This window comes from Anas platyrhynchos, chromosome 3, assembly GCF_047663525.1.
Source record: "Anas platyrhynchos isolate ZD024472 breed Pekin duck chromosome 3, IASCAAS_PekinDuck_T2T, whole genome shotgun sequence".
Taxonomy (NCBI): domain Eukaryota; kingdom Metazoa; phylum Chordata; class Aves; order Anseriformes; family Anatidae; genus Anas; species Anas platyrhynchos.
Window position 1 is genome coordinate 87,532,332 of NC_092589.1, and position 21,912 is coordinate 87,554,243.

Below are 21,912 nucleotides of genomic sequence, written 5' to 3' on the forward strand. Positions count from 1 at the left end.
AAACTCTGAAAATTTAAGTGTCAAGTTACATTAAGTTTATAATTTACCCAAAAAACTGGGCATCACAGAGGAAAATTTGAGAACTTCTTTCCTGGCTGAATTAAGCAACAGATTAAAGGAGAAGGGGAAAGAAGAGAATAAATGGTAATACCGAATCTAAAACCCAGCAACTATGTAAGAAAATATAGGCCTCGAATTCTGTTCCCTGAAAGTGGTCAGAAAACCACTGTGGTCAGCATGCTTTGGAAACAGATCGTCTGCAAAGGGTACAAAACTCTCATCTCCTGATACCTAAAAGGCAGGGAACACTTTAGAGAAGCTAAGTATGAGATGTGTTTTTGCCTCTTTCCACTTACAGTCACGTGCAGTGTCCAACTTTGCCATTTGAATTAACATTTGGTAAACTAACTTACCATCAACCAGTTAGTGTTAAGGGCAAAACAGGTATCTTTTGTGGCATGGTACTGATTTGTGGTTGCCTCCCTAAAACCTGATCTCTGGAAAACCTTGGCAGCGCTCAGCTCCTACTGGTTTGCTCTAATGCACCAAAGAATAACATGTTTGTCCATCAGCAACAGCCATAAAAGTCAGTTTGTGAATGGTTTGGAAGTGTCTGGTGACTTCACTACAGTCAGCTGCAGGATAGCAGGAGAATCCTGAAATAACCTGTAACTAGCTATTACAATTTTCTTCAAAATGTGGAGAACACCTTGGAAGCCACTGCCTTATAAACTTGAAATATTTTGCACATCTAGAAAGCAGCAAATGTGAAAGGAGTCTATTTCTTGGCTATCTCTATCCAGGGTAGTCTACATATTTTTGTATCTAGAATGCTTTTTGGTGTATACCTATGAAAACCTGTGCTGCTCCTGTGATAAACTCTGTTCTAACTAAAAATTGTCCAATATTTCTCATCAATTTTCTGGAATACAATGTTAGCATCTATTGTTCAATACTTGTTAAAAGCAATCTTAAATACATTGTGCTTTCAGACTGATATTTTTGTAATGGAATAACATTTGCACAAGTTACTGATGTGTTGACTGCACAAATAGAAACAGATGCTGTAATGATCTTTCCAGAATGCTTTATCTGAGAAGTTCTGCTTCAGAGTATCCAGAGAAAGTGCTCTGCACTTTTCTGCAGAGAAAAGCAGAGAAAGAAAAGAAAAAAAGAAAAACAAACAAAAATGATCTTCCCTTATTGAAGGCTTGTAACACACTTGTAATGGATATAAAAACCTAGTAAAAACTTAGAACTGAACTGAGACTGGGAGGAGGAACACTTGACATTTGAGCTTGTTTCTGGTATTCTGGAGTAAAATTCACTGAATCTTCAGAAGTGCCAGAATTACATTTCCCTGCTGGTAGAGTCAAACTGTAAGTCAGTGTAAAGTGTTTTCCTTTTTCAAAAAACATTCATAGTTCTTATTACTCTAGTACTTGAGCACCTCAAAGAAGCCAGTGAACCTCAATAATGCTACAGAATAACAGAAACTATGGAGGAGAAAAATCAGGCATCTTACATAAATTAGTTGCATATGTTTGGAAGTCTACAAAGATACAGGCACTTCAAAAGATCCAACATATTTTGGATGGTTATCTTGATCTGAGATAAATGTCTCTCTGTTGAAAAAGATGTAAAAGATGACTGGCTTAGCAGGCATTTAAAAGTTAGATGCATCATCTAGAAGTGAGATCAATACCACACAACAGTATATTCTCAAGACTCCCAAGGAGTCTACAGCAGAAGCAAAAAGTAATTCTGGCTTTCTCACAACCTACTCCAACAGTTTAAACATATGTCTTAGCTAAACACACTGTTACCAATGAATCACCATATATGCATGATAGATAAACAGGTAAAATAAAACAAACAGCAAAGGAAAAATCAAGCAGCTCTGAACATAGGTTCATGCAAATAGTTAATTCTAGTGAAAAAAAAAAAAAAAAAACACATACCTTGATTTAGAATAATTCTTTCCTACTTTGAGAGGTGTGGTCAGTTTAGCAAAATGGGGCTATGCATTCCTACTAAAGCACACTAGCTTCACCTAGTGTACAAAAATATATGTTATATTACATATGTTATATGTAAAGAAAAGAACAATATCAGCAAAGCAATGCTTTATTTGTGGTTCTATAGAAAATAATCCACTTTAGGCAGATTAATGTTTCGGCCAATACATTGTATCTGCAGGGAGGAAGCAAAGAGCATGTTAAATTAACAATGTCAAGAAAATAGTTATCTTGTGCTAAGGTTTTCTTTGTTGAAAATATACTTTTTTTTTTTTTTTTTTTTTTTTTTTCTAAAAACAGCAATACAGCAGAAGATTGGTCCTAATTCACGTAGAAGCAAGGAAAAGGAGACACAAAGACCATCTATGGGCAACTCCTATGCCGTTTAGCTGCCATCTTGTTCGGGGGGGGGTTATTGTACTTTCACTGGCCACAAAGAGGAAATTAGAGCTTAGATAAATGAATTAATTGCAGAAAAGTTCCCATCCTATCAGTTGATAAGTGATTCTGCCTGTAGGGCTGCTAAAAGTCCAGCATGAGGAACATGCTTAAGTATGTTGTTGGAGAAGGACAAAGTTATCAGATGGGGTAGATGTCTGTTGTTGAGACATCACAGCAGGTAGCTGCAAGCCAAATTCAGCGTCTCATCACACTTCAGATTTGGATTTCAGCTATATCTATCACAAAACCTAGGCCAATGCCAAGCCCAGTGGGGGCCTCATAAAATTTTAACATCAGGGTCAAATGGCTGCTTTAAGTGCAGCAGATGATTTCTTAGGGTTTGAATTTGATTTCACTGCTGCTGCCGTCTTCTAGGTAAATCAGAAAAGATTATAGTACCATTTTCCTTAACCACAATTTATGATTACTGGCAGGTAATAGCCTTAACCTCTAATGGAGGGGGAAGCAACAGAATGACTCTGGCATAGAACTGATCCAAGCAGACAACTCAAAGCTACAATCTACTCTTTCAGTCAATATAAACTGACAGTGCAATTATGTACCTTCAAAACAAGACTGAGCTTTAGGAATTGCTCAGGAAATACTTACCAAGTATAATTATTATTTAAACACATCTCCTACAGAAATTTCATCACTCAAACACACATATGAGGTGTTTTATTCCTGTAGTTCTTTGCTGATGGAAATAATGTTTTCATGTTTAAATAGGGCTAAAGCTTGTTTTTAAAAATGCTTCAGTGGAAAAACAAGATGTATGTTGTTTCCATGCTTGAGGTTTTTTATGCTTGTTTTTCAAAATAGGCATTTGTTTTTCCCCTGTTTTTCTGCAGCAGTGAAGATCATGGATGAACTAGAATCATCGGGTGATGACCTTTTATTTACAACCAGCACTTATAAAACATCATTGCCTTTCTTTATTGGTGCAAGTGATCTCTCTGTCACGCAGCCTGGAGAGCTTATTGTAGATTACGTGCTGCCACCAGAGCAAACAACACTGCTGCCTGCAGTGACCAGCCCAACCTACAGCCAGTCCGTCATCATCGACCAGTCCCCCGAAGCACCAGATTCCTCAGTGCCAGCAGCTGACACCATTCCCCCCAACATTGCTGGGACAGAAGTGCAGGATATCGCTGCTGAGTTGGATGGCATCGGTATAGTGAGCACAGCAGCTCTGGATGACGCAGAGCACGGCAGTGGTTACATCTCAGTGCTGACAAGTGAGCCAGCAGAAGCCACCCCAGCTCCTACACTGAAGTATGTAACCACCAGCTCCATGACGACTGCAGCCAAAGGCAAAGAGCTGGTGGTTTTCTTCAGCCTGAGGGTGACCAACATGCACTTTTCTGATGACCTCTTCAATAGGAGCTCGACAGAATACAAAGCACTGGAACAACAGTTCATGCAACTGGTGGGTGAAACAATGCAGTTGGTGGGCTTGAGCAACATCGGCAGAAGTGAGGCATGGCTTAAAAAAATACACACCCCCCCATCTCTAAATTATATTAATTATTGCTCCATAAATCAGGAATAAACAGCAACAATCTTCTGTGAGAGCTGTACATAGAAGTTTTGGCTAGGAAATTCTGATTCATGCCAGTTGGCTCGCTCAGCGTTGGAGAGCTCAATATTTTGGCAATATCAAACCCTACTACAATTCAGCATGATAAGATGCATTTTTAAAGGACCCATAAGCCTGAAATGCTCTCAGGGTGCAAAGAAACACTCCATGAAGTCAGTGATCAAAGTGTTTACTTGTTCAAGAGACTCCACTATATATATATATATATATATATATATATATATATATATATATATTGATAACTAAAAGCAACTATAAGAAAAACTAATAGGGGCTAGGCATTGACAGTAAGTCAAAATAAAAGCAACTTTCTGTTTTGCAGCTACTTCCATACCTGCAGTCCAACCTTACAGGCTTTAAGCAACTAGAAATACTTAACTTCAGGAATGGAAGTGTGATTGTCAACAGTAAAATGAAATTTGCCAGAACAGTGCCATATAATATCACGGAAGCAGTTCACTGCGTCTTGGAAGATTTCTGTGATGCTGCTGCCCAACGCCTCAATTTGGAGATTGACAGCTATTCCCTGGATATTGAGCCAGGTAAGACTGTGTGATCAATATTTACACAAAATTAAAAACATGTAGATCATCTTTTCCTTAAGCTTCAGAAATATTACCATTTTGGAAATAATTGTATAATTAATTGCCTCCCAGTGAACATTAGCAATATACAAAAAAAAATAAAACAATGTTTGCAGACTCAGACTCAGCTATCTGCAGACACATTTCCATACAATAGTGGGGTGGAGGTGTTGGTCTATCCATGTACACCAACTGCTTTTCAGTTCAAAAGCCAAGTACAGGGAAGCAAAAATACTCTAGAACAATGGGTGGGTGAAGACAGGGATAAAAAATGCTCACATATAGTTTACAGGAGCGACTCATCCATAGGCATGATGTTTTACCTACACATCTGAGTAGGTAAAACACCATTTCTGATGACTTTTACAATGTTGTAAAGAAATCATTGCTCAGGACATCATTAAGACTATCTTTAGAGGACTAAAGAGTTCAGAACAGAAGGAGAGAGTTTGTAGGAATGCTAGGATTCTACAGATTCTCACTGACCAAAGCATTAGCATGTATAGTGCCCCATGGCTTTGTAATTCTAGAATCTCTCCTGATTTAGTACTTTTCTTAGAGTCATAGAATCATCTAGGTTGGAAAAGACCTTCAAGATCACCAAGTCCCTGACCCACCAAGTCCCTTCACAGGACCTTTAGTGCCATGTCCACACCTCTCTTAAATACCTCCAGGGATGGGAAATCTGGGCAGCCTATTCCAATGCTACCACCCTTTCCATGAGGAAATTATTCCTCAAATCCATTCTAAATGTCTTCTTGTGCAACTTGAGACCATTTACTGTATCCCTATCATGTTTGACTTCCACCTTTTTCTTATATTGTTTTATAAAACTGAAGCCTGGATTTATTTTCAGATTTTGGTAATTATTTCAGAGTTGAATTTTTGTTGGTATGGAGAAAGAAGATGCCAATACATTAGCATGCAGATACCTTTAGGGGTTTTGATTAAGCTGGGTACAGCTGTACAGATCTCTGACAACTCGAGAACAAAATGTCCATTTATATTTCCTGCAGGCAGTTTCTAGACCATCTTTATTTTAGGTATCTCCTTGTGACAAGTAAGAGAATTGGAAGCAGCCAAAAAAGTTAACAAAACTTTCAAATACTCTCTTAACAAAACCTCAAATAATCTCTCAAAAAAAACTCTCAAATACTGCCATGTTAACCTGATGTTCTGTTGAATAAAGAATAAAGGATTCCTACAAACACTTAACTTTGTGCCGCCACAGATTCTCTGCTTTGGTAGTAAATTTTAATTTAATACAAATTAAATTGAAAGTGTTGTTAAAATAAAAAAAAGAAAAAAAGAAAAAAAAAAAAAGAAAAAATCTGTCATCTTCATCTATATCTTCTTCTCTACTGACATGGTATTTCAACTTTAATTCAAGAAAACATATCACAATAGATTTGTATGACAGCTGTTCTTAGAACAAAACTTTCATGGCTCATGAGTAGTAGTAAGATATAAAAGTGGATTAAATCATGTTTAGAACATATATCCATACAGCCCCACTTTCTTTTTATTTCAAGGGAGGGGGGGGAAAAAAAAAAAAGAAAAAGAAAAAGTTTAGTAAATTAAGGTAATGCAAGCAAATTTCTATTTAGTGTGAAAATAAGAGCCATCTAGTGGTAACAGTGTTATCCCACAATGAAACACTGATGGGAACTGACAGCCCAAAATCAGTTGCAAGACTCATCAACTTTCATGAGAAACAGCTGTAAAGGGCTAACTACATTAGTATATGTATAAAAACATATAATATACATATATAAATAATACCATAAATAGTGACATAAAAGGATTTTTAAATTACCTGCGAGCATTGTTGTTGTTGTTTATCTAAACAAGTGAAAACACAGAGAAAGTGATAAATCATGGCAGGTGCATAGCCCAAAACTTTTTCATTAAAAAAACAAACAAACAAAAAAAAAAAAACACCATCACAAAAAAATGACTCTAACACAGTGGGCTGCTCATGCCTAGCTCTCCTAATGACACAGAAACACACTGATACCTTTCAGCTTTTCAACACTGTACACCATAATGTACAACCGTAGGTAATGCTCAGATAGAGAATGTTTTTCCTTAGTAACACAATCAATCTTTATGTCCACTAGTGTGAAGGTAAACTGTGATCATCAAATCTGGGGAGAGAGTAGATGAGACATGCAGTTAATACTTAATCAGCTATTCAGTCATACTAACTCCTCTGTGGGTTTTTTTTTGTTTGTTTGTTTGTTTTTTCCTCCTGTGGGACTGTTCTGGTTTTGTTTGTCAAGCATTTTTTTTGCACGGGCTAAGAAAAGAATCTGTAGGAACTACTGTCTCCTTTTGTGTGCCACCTGGTTTTGTCCAAATAGGGACTAAACTTTGTAATTTCCAATAATACAACTGACCAGATCAAAGTACTTGAAATAAATGTTTTGCTTTGCTGTTTTGTTCAGTTTTTATATAGGTAAAGGTTTGACTGACAGTAAAGTTGCCTTGTGATTTATTGTACTTCTTTGGTGCCCAATTGTTAGACTTTATGTGTACATATATTTACAGTCCAGGAGCAAAGCAGCTCACAAATCAACAAGTACGTTTTATATAGCAAAAGGAAATCAAGCAAGCTAAAACTGCTTTTGTTGATCTTAAATTCAGAAATAAAAATAATAGTAAAAAAAAAAAAAAAAAGCTACAGAACTGTAGAGGGGTTAGAAATGAATGGCTCTGCTAGATTAATTTCCAGCAGTTAAGCACATCCTGGTGTGTGTCTGAGATTTCCACTAGTATTGTAAATAAAGTGATGCTTATTTTTCATTGAAATTAATATTATTGAGAATCTAGGGCCATGAATTAGCTCTGGAAGAAAATTTTCAGCCCAGGTAGTAACTATAGTATTAGCTGAAATACGCAGTACCAATCTTTTAAAACTGCAGATTTTTCTTCTTAAGAAATTTGAAGCCCACATAACTAGGAGTGGACATTTTTCTTCTGTGCTGGTGTTTTAAGTGATTTTGATTTCTCTAGACCAGACTTGAAATCAAGTTCCTCTCTAGGGCTAAGGCTGTGTGTGCAAATGTCCTTTGGAGAGTTCAGGTCACTCAGGACCTGCTGTCCTGTGTTGCTCAGCTCCAATCTGTACATCTTCTCTCCTTTCCTTCTCTCCTCCCTCTTCTTTACACACTCATTATTTTTTGCTTTTCTTGATTCACACATCTTACTGAGACTGTGTGCTGATAAAAACAGAATTTGTATTCCCTGCCCTGCTTCTCATCTTTTGTCTTCTATTTATGGTTTTAACTTCTGATACACAAGAAACTGCCTCCAGCAGACAAGACTGGTGGTTGCAGCCTTCCTCCTTATTACTCAATCAGCATAGAGTTGGGTGTTAATATGACGCTTTCTGATCCTTTTAGTCATGTCTAGGTAGAAGTAAGGAATGGGAAAGAACTAGACTTGTGTGACAGGTGAAGTCAGGACTTTACGCTGTCTCTGACTTGGGCCTTCCTATGAACATCAACAGACTTGTTTTCCCTTCATCTCACAAAGGCATCCCTTACTAATACTTAAAAACAAAGAAACAAACAAAAGCACAGCAGTTTTTCCCAAAGAGTTTTTTGCTCTTCTGACAAAGCCCCACAAACTTGTATTTTCCACTGACAGTGCCATTATTCCTGTGTTGCAGTCCTCATAGTGTTGTGCAGTACTCACTAAACTAATTCCCTTCCCTAGTCATGGCCTAAAAGCATGTGTTTAAGGTGATTACAGCAAAAACTGCTTCTTGCACATAGGCAAGACTATAGCATGGCACGACTATATCCCTGAGCACAAAACCAGTGCTTTATAGTAAAAAAAAAGATCAACAATATTCAAGTGTGAAAATTCTTGTCAGTAAGATAAAAATAAAATCACAGCTTAATAAGGACGGGGTAAACAAATGTACAAGTAAATATAAGCTTGCATGCTTGCTGTGACATCTAGAGAGAGAAAAATGCGGGTCCTTTTATGCCAGACTATACCCTGCCATTAACATGCACACGTAGCAGGCCAGTAAATGTGTACTGTTTTCTCTAGCTGCCACAGAGCTTGCCAAATACTTTGGGGGTAATGCCTCAATGCCTCAATTAATGATTTACCCATCCTTTACAGCTGATCAGGCAGACCCATGCAAATTCATGGCATGTGATGAATTTTCTGAATGCGTAATGAACGAGTGGACAAAAGAGGCTGACTGCCTTTGTAAACCTGGTTACACAAGCCAAGACGGATTACCCTGCCGGAGCCTGTGTGAGATGGAACCGCATCTTTGTGTCAATGGTGGGAACTGTGAATTAGTTCCAGGAAAAGGAGCTGTCTGCAGGTAAATAAATGATTCTTGACGTGAATTCTGCTCACAGACCCCTGGTTCTGTTCCATGAACAAACAGGGCCGAGTACGTACTTTTCAACAGCATAAACTATGCTAATAAGCCAAGAACTCACTATTCAGATACTTTAAACTACATTGCAATACCCTTCTTTAATACAGTTTCACTGTGGATAAATCCTGTTTGACCTATTAGATGGAACGCACAGAACACCATGATCTAGCTGTTTATCAGAAATGCATTTGAAAGTTATGAGAAATTCAGCATCATTGGCAGAGATGACAAGCACACAACCATGCATTCTTTTCAGACTTCCAGATATATCATGGAAAAATAACACATTCACATTTTTCACTATTAATTACCTAGTAGTATTTTAAGAAATTAAGTTTTCTAAGTCATATTAAAAACGAAATCTGTTTTCTTACAAGCACACCTATGAACACTAACCTTATTCATTCTCTCTTAATACTGACTTTAGAATTAGGTTAATGACATGTCTTTTAGAATACTTAGGATTAATGTCAAAAAATTAGACTACCAAGCAAATTATTCATATGATAATTTCACTGCAAGAACACAACTGTCACAATTCATTTTCTGCAGTGGGCATCACAGAAAAGACAGCAGAAAATTATTTTGAATCCAGCACAATGACTTGCAAGAGTCAGAGCAGTGTAGTGGCAGAATTTTAACTAATAGTCAGCCTCCAATTTAAATGGGTCCTCCTAAAAACTTTACTGAACCAGTTTACTGCTCCAAAACCAACCCACTATGAAAAATAACCTCTTTCCATTTCAGAAAAACCTGGATTAATGTACAGAAATTACAAAACCTTTATTTAGTATGATAAAAATATTAAAAATAATACATGAAACTTCCATGAATTACAACAAATTACATACAAACTTAATACTAGTCTCAGACTTGAGCAAACTTGTGCAGTATCTATACTAAATTATGGTCTACGAAGGGAGCATTTGCTTTAGTCAAGCACTTGTTTTACTTGTGAATTTACTCAGAACTGCACTAGTTTTCCATCAACTGGAAACCCTGTGATTCTCATACAATATGAGAACCTTATCCCTCGCCTTAAAGTAGAGCTCCCATTTCAGACCTCACTAGTTAGATTAAAGTCACCAACAAACACAATATAGGCTTCAGAGATGTGTTTAGGAATTACTCCAAAACACACCTGAACTTTTAAGGTGCTAAAACACAAATATTATTTCAACTTCGTAAATTAGGTAAAGAATGTATCTTTTTTTTTTTTGCTTAACACTCATTTTCATGAATATAATTTTCCTTCTTCTGTTATGAATCACATTATTCCTTACAGATACATAACAATCAATTATACTGTGAACACTGTGCTTATACTTAAACTGCATATTTGCTTTTGTTTTCATTTGAGGTACTCTGTATTTTCTGCCCTCAAGTTCCGTATATTTTTCTCTTCCTCTCCCCATTTTAGATGCCCTGTACGCAGACACACGTTCCACCAAGGACAACGCTGTGCAAAATTTGCTCCAGAACCCACACATCCCTTCACTTTTAAACCTCTCATTTTTGGCTTGCTAAGCTTTGTTTTTCTTTTCACCATTTTAATTATTAAGCTGAGAAGAAAAAGACAAAGAAACTTTAATTTGGAGTAAGCGGCTCAATTCTTCACATTAAAAAAAAAAAAAAAAATCCTCTTTTTTATTTTGTAATTTAAAGTCTTACCTAAACAAAAATGTTCTGCATTGTAGAAGTCCTACTCTCAACAGCCGCACTTCAGAAAATGCTGTAAGGATTAATCCTGCTTTTGAATACGATGAACCCATAACTAGCTTTTGCCATTCGGCTTGTAGCGTAAGTGCTTGTGCCAGTTCTTCAGAGGTCACTGATCAAGAAGCATTACGCAATCTTGAAAACACAATTCAGTATGGAGGTAAAAATGCATGGAAATTCTTCCTTGTTATTCAACACACAGTCCCTCCTCAAATAACAGGTCCATCTTCGTGTTGTAGCTCTCTGACTAAACTAAATTTGATTCTAAGCTCTTCCTCAGCAACTGCATGACTAAAAATACTAATTCCTATATTTACTTTCTACATTTACTTCTTGGTTTTACTTCTTTACTTGGTTTCATAACACAGTGTAGAACTACTTTTCTTACAGCTCTTTTGCATGGCTTTGGTGTTCCATTCTGTCCAAGTGCCTTTTGTAATTTAGTGAAATAACTAATCTGGTGGTGTTTTTTGTTTGTTTTAAACTGCTGCAGGTCACCAGACCAGTTTACAAAGCCAGGACTGACAAGTTAGTCTCTGAAATTCTGCATTTCCAGCATCAGCCAGACAAAAACAAGGTTTGTGACTACTTTTGAGAGCTTTAAAATTCCAACGAGTTTCCTCTTTGTAAATGTTACCAGGAAGCCTCTCTGTACTAGTTCCATCCAAAGAAAAACTCATTTTCTTTGGATGTTTGATATGACAACCACAATCCACTCTGAAGTGCTTTTATGCAACAGGGTTCAGTTCTATGTATATATTTGCTGATGCAGCAGTCACTTAAACACACAAAGAAAGAAGGAAAATCTGAAATGAAAGTTCAACACAGAATGCAAAGCAAAGGGGAGGCTTGCATAGGAATGACTGATTCTTTGAAAATACATAGAGCCTGTTTAAACTATGTAGAGTTGAAGCAAACAGGAATTCCAGCTTGAGCAGATTACCACTCATATCTCAGACATTATTTCAAGTACCTCTCATATCCAGACATTATTTCAAGTACAGGGTATCTTGTATCTTTAGGGGGGGGAAAAAGGACAGAAAGGAGAAAAGCTGAGTCAAGACTTTCTCTAAAATCATCAAACTCTCTTAATTCTGATGTATCTGATTGTGATCTCTTGAAAAGTAGACAAAAGCTTTTACTTTGCTGTTTCATTTTCCTGAATCGCAGCCCAACTTAGAACTAAAGAATTTCGACTACAGCTGCTAGCAGTTATCACTGAGGGGAATATCAGTGCCCAATCAATCACTAGACATACACTACTGGAGACAGGATACTGGGCTACGAGAATCTTTGGTTTGAGCCCACACAGCTAGTTTTACGTAAATAAAGGAAGAAGTGCTGATACCAGAGAGAAGCTGATTATTTTTGCCTATCTTCATCACACAGGATTCCTGCCCAGGTCTGATGTCTTCGGGCACTTAAGGTGACAGGTACAGACTGAGCTAACAAGTGGGGAGACAGGAACACAATGATAGAGATCTACAAGACAGCAGGGAGGAGCTGTTCAGAAAAGCTCAAGAACAAATTGGCTTTGCTGCTGATAAAAACAAGAACACAGACACTGGCAATTGTGTTCCAGTCATAGAAGGAAGTATTTTGGTACACCCATCTTCAAAAAAATTTGTCTGTGGGTAGACCTAAATAATAAATGTTACTTTTATATTGGCTGAACTACTTAAAATCACTATTTACAAAAGTGTTAAATATTTTATGAAAGGTATAAAATGGCACAACATCTGTGGGAGAAAGCTGGGCCTATGACGTCTGAACTATATTTGAATTGGCAGGAGTATACTGACAAAGCTCTTCTCACCTCAATTTGTTTTCTTAGCTAGATCTTGAGAAGTGAGGCAACCACAAAGTAGAAATTGGATTAAAAAAAAAAAAAAAAAAAAGTAGTTGATAATTTTTCACCATAAGTACAGCTCAAAATGAGAAAATGAGTGCTCACTTCAGAGGCTTTATGTTGAATATGCTATAAGTAATTTGGAAAAAGATGAGAGAGAAGAAGGAGGGGACGCATACATAGTTTCAGCTAATGAAAGCTGTGTTCCAAGAGCAACGCTTCCATGTCACAATCTGGAAAACTCCTTTGGGGCCAGAATATGGCATTTCAATTGAATATTCAGAAGCAGTTGGCTATCTAAAATTTTTAAGCCAAATTGAAAATTCCAATTTGTTTGTTTTGCTTTGTTTTGCCATGTGTAATGACAGCAGTTACAACTTTTTAGGACACACTACTTACAATAAGTATACATCTGTGTTTATAAAGGAGTTTAGGAAAATAGGCATGAAATTCTGGTAGAAACCAAAACAAGTTTTCGATGTTTTCCTAAGCATGAAAAATGTTTTCAGTTTATGTTATAGGGGCCCTACATGGAAAACGATTGCAAAACCTAGTTCTCAGAGGCTGTTTTTTATCTGCTGTATCATACAGGAATTAATATGCGCTTTGTGTCCAGATGAAGAACTTGTTCTTCCTTCTTTCTGAGCTCAGCAGAAAACTTAAGTTCGTGCAAGCCACTGACTACCACAGTCAGGGCTCTACATAGTTAGATCTGTGGGAACAGTACATCTTGCTCAGCAAGTACTAATATAGGAAATAAAATGATTGTGAGATTCATCTTTCTTTGGGCAATGCAGAACGTGACCGAGCCAGCATGTACACATTGGAGTGGGCAGGCCCCTTCAGACTGAGACTACAAGGCCAACAAGACCACGTCTAGATGACCTACTACGGTTGAGTCAAACATGACTAAGTTCTCTAAAAACAATCCTGCTGATCTGATTCTCTGCTGGCCTACCTCATCCTGACATGTTTTCTCCTCCTTACAGATGGAAGTTCAAAACACGAGCTCATTCAAAATGCATCGTTTCTCTTGTAATATCCCCTGTCCCTATCAGTGACTCAGCTGGATGTTCTCTACTCAGTGAAAAGGGTGCTGAAAAATAAGACATTGCTTTCAACTGCTAGGGTATTACATCAAGCTGTCTCTAAAGTCTATTATTTTGCAGTTGATCTAACAGATAAATGACAAATTTATAGAATAACATTTGTGCTTGTACGTAGCATTTAGTGAGTGGGCTTCATCTTCAAAATGTTATCTGGCAAAAATCAGTAATGGATCTAATTCTTAAAGAGAAAAAGGATCTCATCTAGAGGGTCTTCACAAACATTTCTAAGCTTGCAAAAGACATATACTGACACAGAAAATTGGTTGCAACAAATTTAAGCAAAACCTTGGAAGACCCAGAAGTATTTGACATAAAATAACCCAGAAGCACAGGCAATAAACCACTGGATACGGGAGGATGGTAGAATAATTCATTTCATGATGCTAAATCTAATTGGCACAGACACAGATCACTTATTTTGATGTATTGCAGATGCAGCCTAAAAGTTGTTATAGATTATCCCTCAGAAATACCTAAAATGTCATTCATCAAAGTTAGTGACTGCCATTTAGCATCATCTTCTGAAAAAGTGACTTTCAGTCACCAAAATGACTGCAATTATATTTGACGGAAAACAAAAGACTGCGATTTGTTTCATCCTCGTGTCAGTCACTTGGATTATCAAGCAAACAGTATTTTGGATTAAAATAATACAAAAGCAATGCAAGATAGCCTGTTAGAGCTCCCCCACCAATATCACAGATTTAGTGTTTCATTACCACAATCACAAGGGAAAGATGTTCTAAAATACTATTGAGATGGAAGGGCTTTACTCTTAGTTCAAAATTTATGGCATTAGGCTTTACAGATTTTAAGTTTGCTTGGCACTGTTGCTGCTCTTACATCAAAACAGTGCTGAGGAACCAAACATCCCAAAGTCTAATTTATCCCTGGTGTGCTGGTAATCTCCTGTAGATATTTTAGTTACGGCTTCTTTTGCAGCAAATTGCATAGTTATTATTTTACAGTCAAAAACACGCTCTTCAAATTATGAAGGTATAGATAGCACTTCTTTGTTATTTCAAACGGATACACAACATTGTTACACCAGGGACAGAAATAATAATTCTTCTCTAAACTCCATGATTTAGTATGTAAAATAGCTTCAGGAGCAGGATTATTTCAATTCTCCTTGGAATGAACTGGAGACTATCTCAAAAGATTTTAGTGAGCTCTTGACTATTAGCAGTGGATAAATAATAAATTTTCAAAATGAAAAATGCTTTTTAAATGTCTTACGAGAATTTCTCTTACAGGTATTCAGAATAACAAAGTCTGCATTATTCAAGACAGCAGTTCAGGTTGACAATGCGTATGAAGAAAAATCGATGATTCCTAAAGACTTTCTCTTCAAAAATCAGTACACATTTAACATATCATATTATTAAAGAAAAACAACACTATCAAGTTTATCAACTATCTGACCATGCCCAAAAGTTGTCTGGTAAGAGATCACCAGTGTTAAGATGCCTGCACTAAGCATACACTGTGTATATATATCTTAATCATATTTTTATTTCACATTCTTGTGCTAGAAATGGATTTTGCTCAAAAGTGGCATTTTTTGCAATACTGTATTGGCTAATACTGTACAACCACTCTGGTAAAAACGCAGATGAAGCTTTCAAGCAGACCTACACCATTTTATTAACTTTTCTTACCTACACTAGAGCAGAGTAAGCAGCAAACATGGAAATTTATGAGCTGTCATTAGTGAGGGTTTTACCTCTTTCCACAGGCTACATTTAAAGTGTTTGGGAACTTCTCCTTTCTCTCCTTACTATGCTCACACTGCAAATCACATAGAAGTTGGAATTATTTTTTAATGGCTTCCCTGAAAATCAGATTCCTGTTTTTCTGTTAATAAAAGCATGATGTATATACATATGTACATATACGCTTCACTGCTTAATTCCTGGTGACAGAATCACCATGATTTGAGTTGGCAGGGCCCTCTGGAGGCCATCTGCTCCAACCCCTGCTCAAGCAGGGTCACCCGGAGCAGGTTGCTCAGGACCACGTCCAAGTGGCTGCTGAACATCTCCAACAGAGTTAAACTGTCTTCTCCTCAAACTTCTCAAACCGTCTTCTCCTTCAAAATTTTTGAAGAGAAAAACTATTTGCAGTTTTCTTAATCCTTTAAGAACATGAAATTCACATTCACAACTACCTTCCTAGTAGCAAGTAGATTACAAAGCCATGCACAAATGTACTTTAAATTCGGTGTATAATTTTGAAAGGTTACTATTAGTTTTTCTAGAAGAAACAATGGGCAGAAAATGGGTGGCCATTAATTACTTATAGGCTTAGCAATTTACGCCCTATGGACTCACAATCCTGATTCAAATACGAGCATTACTTTACCTTGAACATCTTTTTCTTGAATACATATATATATATATATATAAACATATATATATGTGCCATGCCTGTGTTGTATAACATTTAGGCACTGTTTGCTGCTTGGCACACACCACAAGTTGTATTTACAGCTCAAAGTGAGCTTCTACAAAGTTCATGACTATACTGGATGACAGCTCCTCATTCAGATGTGAAACTTTCACATATTCAGGATAGTGGCTGATTGTAGTTATAACTCTTTTTAACTGTTAGTACCACATGATTACCACAGCAAAGACTGAACTTTAGTTTACATTATTATATACATCTATAAATTCAGTTAATATAAACAATTAACTGCACAAACAGGGCTCCTTGAAAAAAAGAAAGAAAAAAAAAAAAAAACAAAAACAAAAACTGATGATTGTGTACAAATGAAGGCAATGTACCAAGGACACAAGTTTAAGTTTCTACAGCAGAAACCATATTTTTACTTAGTCTATTTAACTAGAAAATACTTTAAAACAAAACACCAAGATGCTGTTTTACACAGTAACACTTCAGAATAAAACTTCACTTTAAAAATAGTGCTTGCAGGGCACTGGATGTCATCCCTGTCAACAGCATTAGCTTTTTACAATTGCTCATGTAAGTTAAGATGCATTAAGAATGCTGAAAGCATTCTTTTTTTCCATTACAAATGTATTTTTGTATGTGTTTAGCGTATTTGCATTCATACCCATTACCATTAGGTTAAAAAATGAGTAATTTTAAATTGTGTACTTTAAAAATGATTATTCATGATTGTATTTATTACTCCCAATTATTAATTACCAAATATATTTGCTGGATGTAAGCCTTTTGTATTTCAATAAAATATAATAAAACTATTACTTGAAAATTACACAGGGAATTGAATTATTATTTAATCTCACACTACAATGTAGCACATTATCTTAAAGGTGATGTTTAACTGTAGTTCTAACAATAGCTGGAAATGAAAACCACAAGGAAATTGAGACAAAATTATACCTAATAAAGTCTGAATTACTTCAATTGTCTTAAATTGAAAATACTACTCTGATTTGGCCCTTGAAACAGTTTGATAACTTTTTAAAACAAAACAAAACAAAACAACAACCTGCTCAAACAAAGCTTTTGTTGCAGCACATAAGCTCAGAATATTTTAAGTGGTTTCATTAGTCACTGATTGTTATGATCTAAAATGAAGGAGATGCAAACAGTAAACAGCACAGCAAACAATAAATGCATTGGTTAAAGTAAAACTCTCGTGGTTTAAATAAATAGCAATACAAGGAAGAAAATATGTTTTAAAAAATCCTCAGAATTGAGACAATGGTAACAACATTCTTAATATCAGAATGTTATTTCAGAGAAACACTCAAAGAGTAAAGACGAAATCTTTTCTAGAGCAGCTTTAAGCACCACATACATCTGATAAAAAGGCAGCACGTAGTTCTAGCACCAAATCCTTCTCATAACTTAACTTACCCTTACCTTATTCTTTAAATTTTTAAAGACAAAACAGTACAAGAGATGCAACTGAGATTTCAACATGGAATGTATTTATTTATTTAAATTTTCAGTACAGTATTAGAAGGTCATTTAAATACTTTAAAAATATTTTCGGGGAAAAAAAACAAACAAAAACAGGCTTCTACTACAAAAAGGAAACCGGTCTCATCATTGGGTGAAAGACCTTATGAACCTTGAGTAGCATTCTCTAGAAAATTTATATTACTGGTCAGCTAGTCAGGAATGTAGCCTAGCATGGTGATTCTCTTTCTCTCCTTTTAATTCTGGAGTGTTTCATGGAGAAGATCTCAACTACAATGAAGAGCTACACCGAGAGGCAGGAAGAAATGTTTACAAAAAAAAAAAAAAAAACAAAAACACAGAACTAAGACAAAGAGTTTAGCATTTTGCTTCAGAAACATATTTTTTTTCTGTGTAATTGTAGATCAGAAGGGCATTAAGATAATACCACAATCCCTGAGATCAGAGATTGACTCCAAATCAACCAACAGTATCACTGACACAGTAGATGAGACAATGGAGAAAATCTGTAAAAGCAGATGAATATTGCCACACGTAAAAAAAAAAAAATAGTTCTGAAGTGAACCAAAAATTACTTTTGTTGCACAAAAAGATCAGCAAAACTAAAATCAGATGGTTTTGATATAGAAGAAAAAAGGTATGCTACTGTGCAAACTAGAATACCCTGATTTTTGGAATGTGTCTTCTGGTTGCCTCAGGCATACTGCTGGAGCAATGCAGAAAAGTGGGAACATGTCAGTTGAAAATATCCAGCCACCAGTTCCTCTTCCACTATTTCAAATTTTAATTTCCCTCACAGCTAATATTTCCCATTTAGCTAACAAGACTTCCCAGAGAACCCAATGTGAAAAATAAAGTTTCCTTCTGATACCAGTCTGTAGATAACTTAGTGTCTCAGAACAGCCTGCATCAAGGAAACACTGGCATAATGAAAGGAAAAAATGGAAAAATTACATTAATGATTTTATTTATTTTAAGTTCCCCACAGTTATGTTTACATACATATATATATACACACATACATAAGTATATATATGTGTATATACATACACCCGTACACACATACACTTAAGTATGAGGTTCTTTGCTTAGTGTTCAGTCTCACAAGATCTGCTTTACATATATAAACTGAGACCAAACATGGTAAGTCAAGAATTTAAATCCAGACAGTAATAAATATAGAGTAGGGCTTCTCACCACTATCAGTTCAGTGATTTTCTTTTCCTTGTATCACATAAATGGCCAAAGCTTTCTGCAGTGCTAAGTTTCTGGAGACCAGGATTTCTGAAACCTTTATTCCAATCCACTAACACGTTAAACCAGTAACCTAAATTTCGTAACATCACCTTTACATGTTGAATAGGTCTGCACACAGCTAGCTAGCCAGCAGTATGATGCACTTCTTTCATCTTCCAGGCAAAAATTACTGCTTCGGTGAAGAGGGCTTTTTTTGGGTAAAATGAAAACGTTTTCCAGTTCGGAATCGCAAGACCAAAAAGCAGAGTGGGTATGCAGTGGAAGCTGAGATTCCCTGATGTAGCTAATTCATACCAAGTTAATGTACTACTCACACATCTTCACGTGTATTCCAGCAAGGAGTGAACTTAGACAAAGGCATGTAAGCACAATCTATGGTCAGAAAGAATGTATGCATCATGAGTTTTCTCTATGTACAAACTGTTAATAACTTGGAAGTTACTACGTATATTTATGTATTTAAAAACTAAATTTTTTAACTTTTTCCAAAAAGTTTCAAACATAGTAAAATGAAAGGAAATAATTTTGCAGTGTGAGAAATCTTTGCCAATTTATATCTCAAGCCCTCATTTTTAAACCAGGTTGAATAAGTAATTAGACATCAAGTTACTTGTATTTGCAATTCTTATCAGAGAGATAAAATACATAATCAAGCTTAATTTGTTGAAATAATGGCCAGCACGCTGAAACACTCACATAAGTGAACAAGACACACCTTAAAACTGTAGGAAATTAATAATTTCTATCCACAAAATCTCTAATTGCTTGATTAAGGAACTGTTATAAGCTAGGACACTTGACAGAGAAAATTGAGATAAAGATCAGTGCCTGAATCACTACAATATTCCAGAATACTAAAAATTGTAGCTAATTCAGCAGCACATGGCATATAAATGATGCATTATGTTACTGGACCAAATTTTTATACAGTCTAACAAAAGGTACAGACCTTGTGCATCTCATTACAGTTATAATATACAGGACATCTGAGGATCAGGTCTCAATGTTTAATTAAATTATATCACCACCCATAAGCTGAACATATTTCCCTTATGCTATCCTTAATCTTATATGCCTCCAGATATAAATCTTGGACAATTTTGCATACAATATTTAAATTACACTACATGGCTAAGTGAATTGTCCAAGAACGGACAAATTTCCTAATACAAATTTGGTCAGAAAAATAAAAGTCTAAAGGAGACCTGTACTTGAAAAAGAAAAAAAAAAAAAAAAAAGAAGAAGAAGGAAAAAAAGGTAAGAAAGAAAGAAAAGGAAAAGAAACTGAGAGAAGTGGTATAAGCCCTAATGAGCAGTACATTCTTTGTGTACAATATTACATAATATTGACATATATAATGCTCTTCTCAGAACATATAGAAAAACATTTCTTTTAACCCAAGACAGAGAGTGCATTAAGTAGGAATTTATGAGTCTCAAGTGTAGGAGGATTTCCCATCAGTTTCAGAAGAAGTCAGTAAATACAGACACTAACCAGTTTTCAAAATCAGGACATAAAATGTCTCAGATTATATAAAAGAATACTCCAACTTCTCCAGAACAGAAGTCAAAGCTAAGGCCTCACAATTCCAGTTAAGAGATACAGCATATCCTCTTTAGTAAGCCACCACCTAAAACCAACTATTTAGTGTTTTGAATAAGAGATTTTATCAAAAGGTGGTTGCAATGCAGTTCTTTGTGCTATGTACTCAAGTACAGATAGATTACTTAGAAGTGTTAAGAGTAGTAACAGAAACTGTTAAAGAAAATGCAACGTATAAACAAAATGCAACAAACTACACTGACTGAAAATTCTTCAGGGTCCTCATACCTAGTAAGGCTCTCTACCCAAATTAAACATCATACATTACAAATTAACAAACCACATGATTAATAAAATCTGTTCACTTTATATTAAACATCTCTAATATGATTATAGAACGTTTACGTCCTCTGCTGCATAGAGGAACTCTTCCCTTTGTATCACGGACAAGGGTTCTCATCTCAAATACTACTGTGCAAAATGACCACTTATTCCAATAGGTTCTGCAGCATAGCTGTAGCATACGTAGGACGAGCTTGTCTGCTTGCAATTGCTTTTTGAAGATACTGGATACCTCCACAGCGCTCCCAAATTTCTTCAAACTGTCTTGACAAAATTTCAGCACCTCGCTTTCGAGTTAAGCCAGTCTCTTCAAGATTAAGCTCGCACATATCCATATCATCCTTACCTGAAATCATAGAGGGACAAAGAAAAAACTTTGTAACATTTTCACATCATGCAAAGGTCCCATTAACAAAGATTAGATCTTTGTTAATTAGATTTCCTCTCTCAAGCTCTGGCTTGTTGATAGACTTCAGAGCTTATGAGGGAAGAAGTGTTTGGAAGGATTTCTACACACATTGTAGAAAAGCAGTGTCAGAATAAACTAAAACCAGATGATGAAACAGACAAAATTTAAAAAAGTGTTTAAAAGCGAGCAAGAAGGAACAAAAGGGAAGATGCCATAAAGATCAGTATCTCTATCTATTCTCCTGAAACCCACCAAATCTGTTTTAGACATATATACAGTTTTACAGACAACCACTGTTATATTTTTTTAGACGTAGCAATGTGACTAAGAACTTGAGACTTCTGATCAAATCACCAGTACTCCTAATCTGTCAGCCTCCCATGCTAAACAAACTGATGAACAGTATTGCCCACGTGGAATCCAATGAAACAAAGGGTGCAGTTCACTTATTTCAATCTTATTTTTAATAGGTGATCTATTGAATGTGTTATTCACAACAGCTATGTTACTTTTAGCTAGGTGCTTAGACATTGAACAGACAGGAAATGGTACAATTAATTCTATTTAAAATAATTAGCAGAAAACTAAGGAACTTTAGCTGCTAGTAAAGCATCACTCTGTGAAACATGTATTCCAACCTTCTTGTCGAATTAAAGACAAACTCAAAACACTGAACAGATCATTTCTCTTCCCCTTTTCATTATCCACCAGAAAA

At 35.9% G+C, this 21,912-nt stretch overlaps 2 protein-coding genes across 9 annotated transcripts in view; one reads left to right on the top strand and one right to left on the bottom strand.

Annotated features, from left to right (window-relative positions):
* IMPG1 (interphotoreceptor matrix proteoglycan 1) overlaps positions 1-16,583 on the top strand; it is a 62,595-nt gene extending 46,012 nt beyond the window's left edge. Inside the window, exons 13-19 of the mRNA XM_072036261.1 lie at positions 3,311-3,888; positions 4,382-4,601; positions 8,781-8,991; positions 10,472-10,648; positions 10,749-10,930; positions 11,264-11,347; positions 14,985-16,583. Coding sequence (XP_071892362.1) covers positions 3,311-3,888; positions 4,382-4,601; positions 8,781-8,991; positions 10,472-10,648; positions 10,749-10,930; positions 11,264-11,295 — 1,400 coding nt within the window. The 3' untranslated portion in view covers positions 11,296-11,347; positions 14,985-16,583. The remainder of the gene's footprint in view (positions 1-3,310; positions 3,889-4,381; positions 4,602-8,780; positions 8,992-10,471; positions 10,649-10,748; positions 10,931-11,263; positions 11,348-14,984) is intronic.
* Positions 16,584-17,632: 1,049 nt separating this feature from the next.
* MYO6 (myosin VI) overlaps positions 17,633-21,912 on the bottom strand; it is a 109,641-nt gene continuing 105,361 nt past the window's right edge. For all 8 annotated transcript variants that reach the window (XM_072036257.1, XM_072036260.1, XM_072036259.1 and 5 more), the window contains one exon: positions 17,633-21,134. In XM_072036257.1, the coding sequence (XP_071892358.1) occupies positions 20,935-21,134 (200 nt within the window). In that variant the 3' untranslated portion in view covers positions 17,633-20,934. The remainder of the gene's footprint in view (positions 21,135-21,912) is intronic.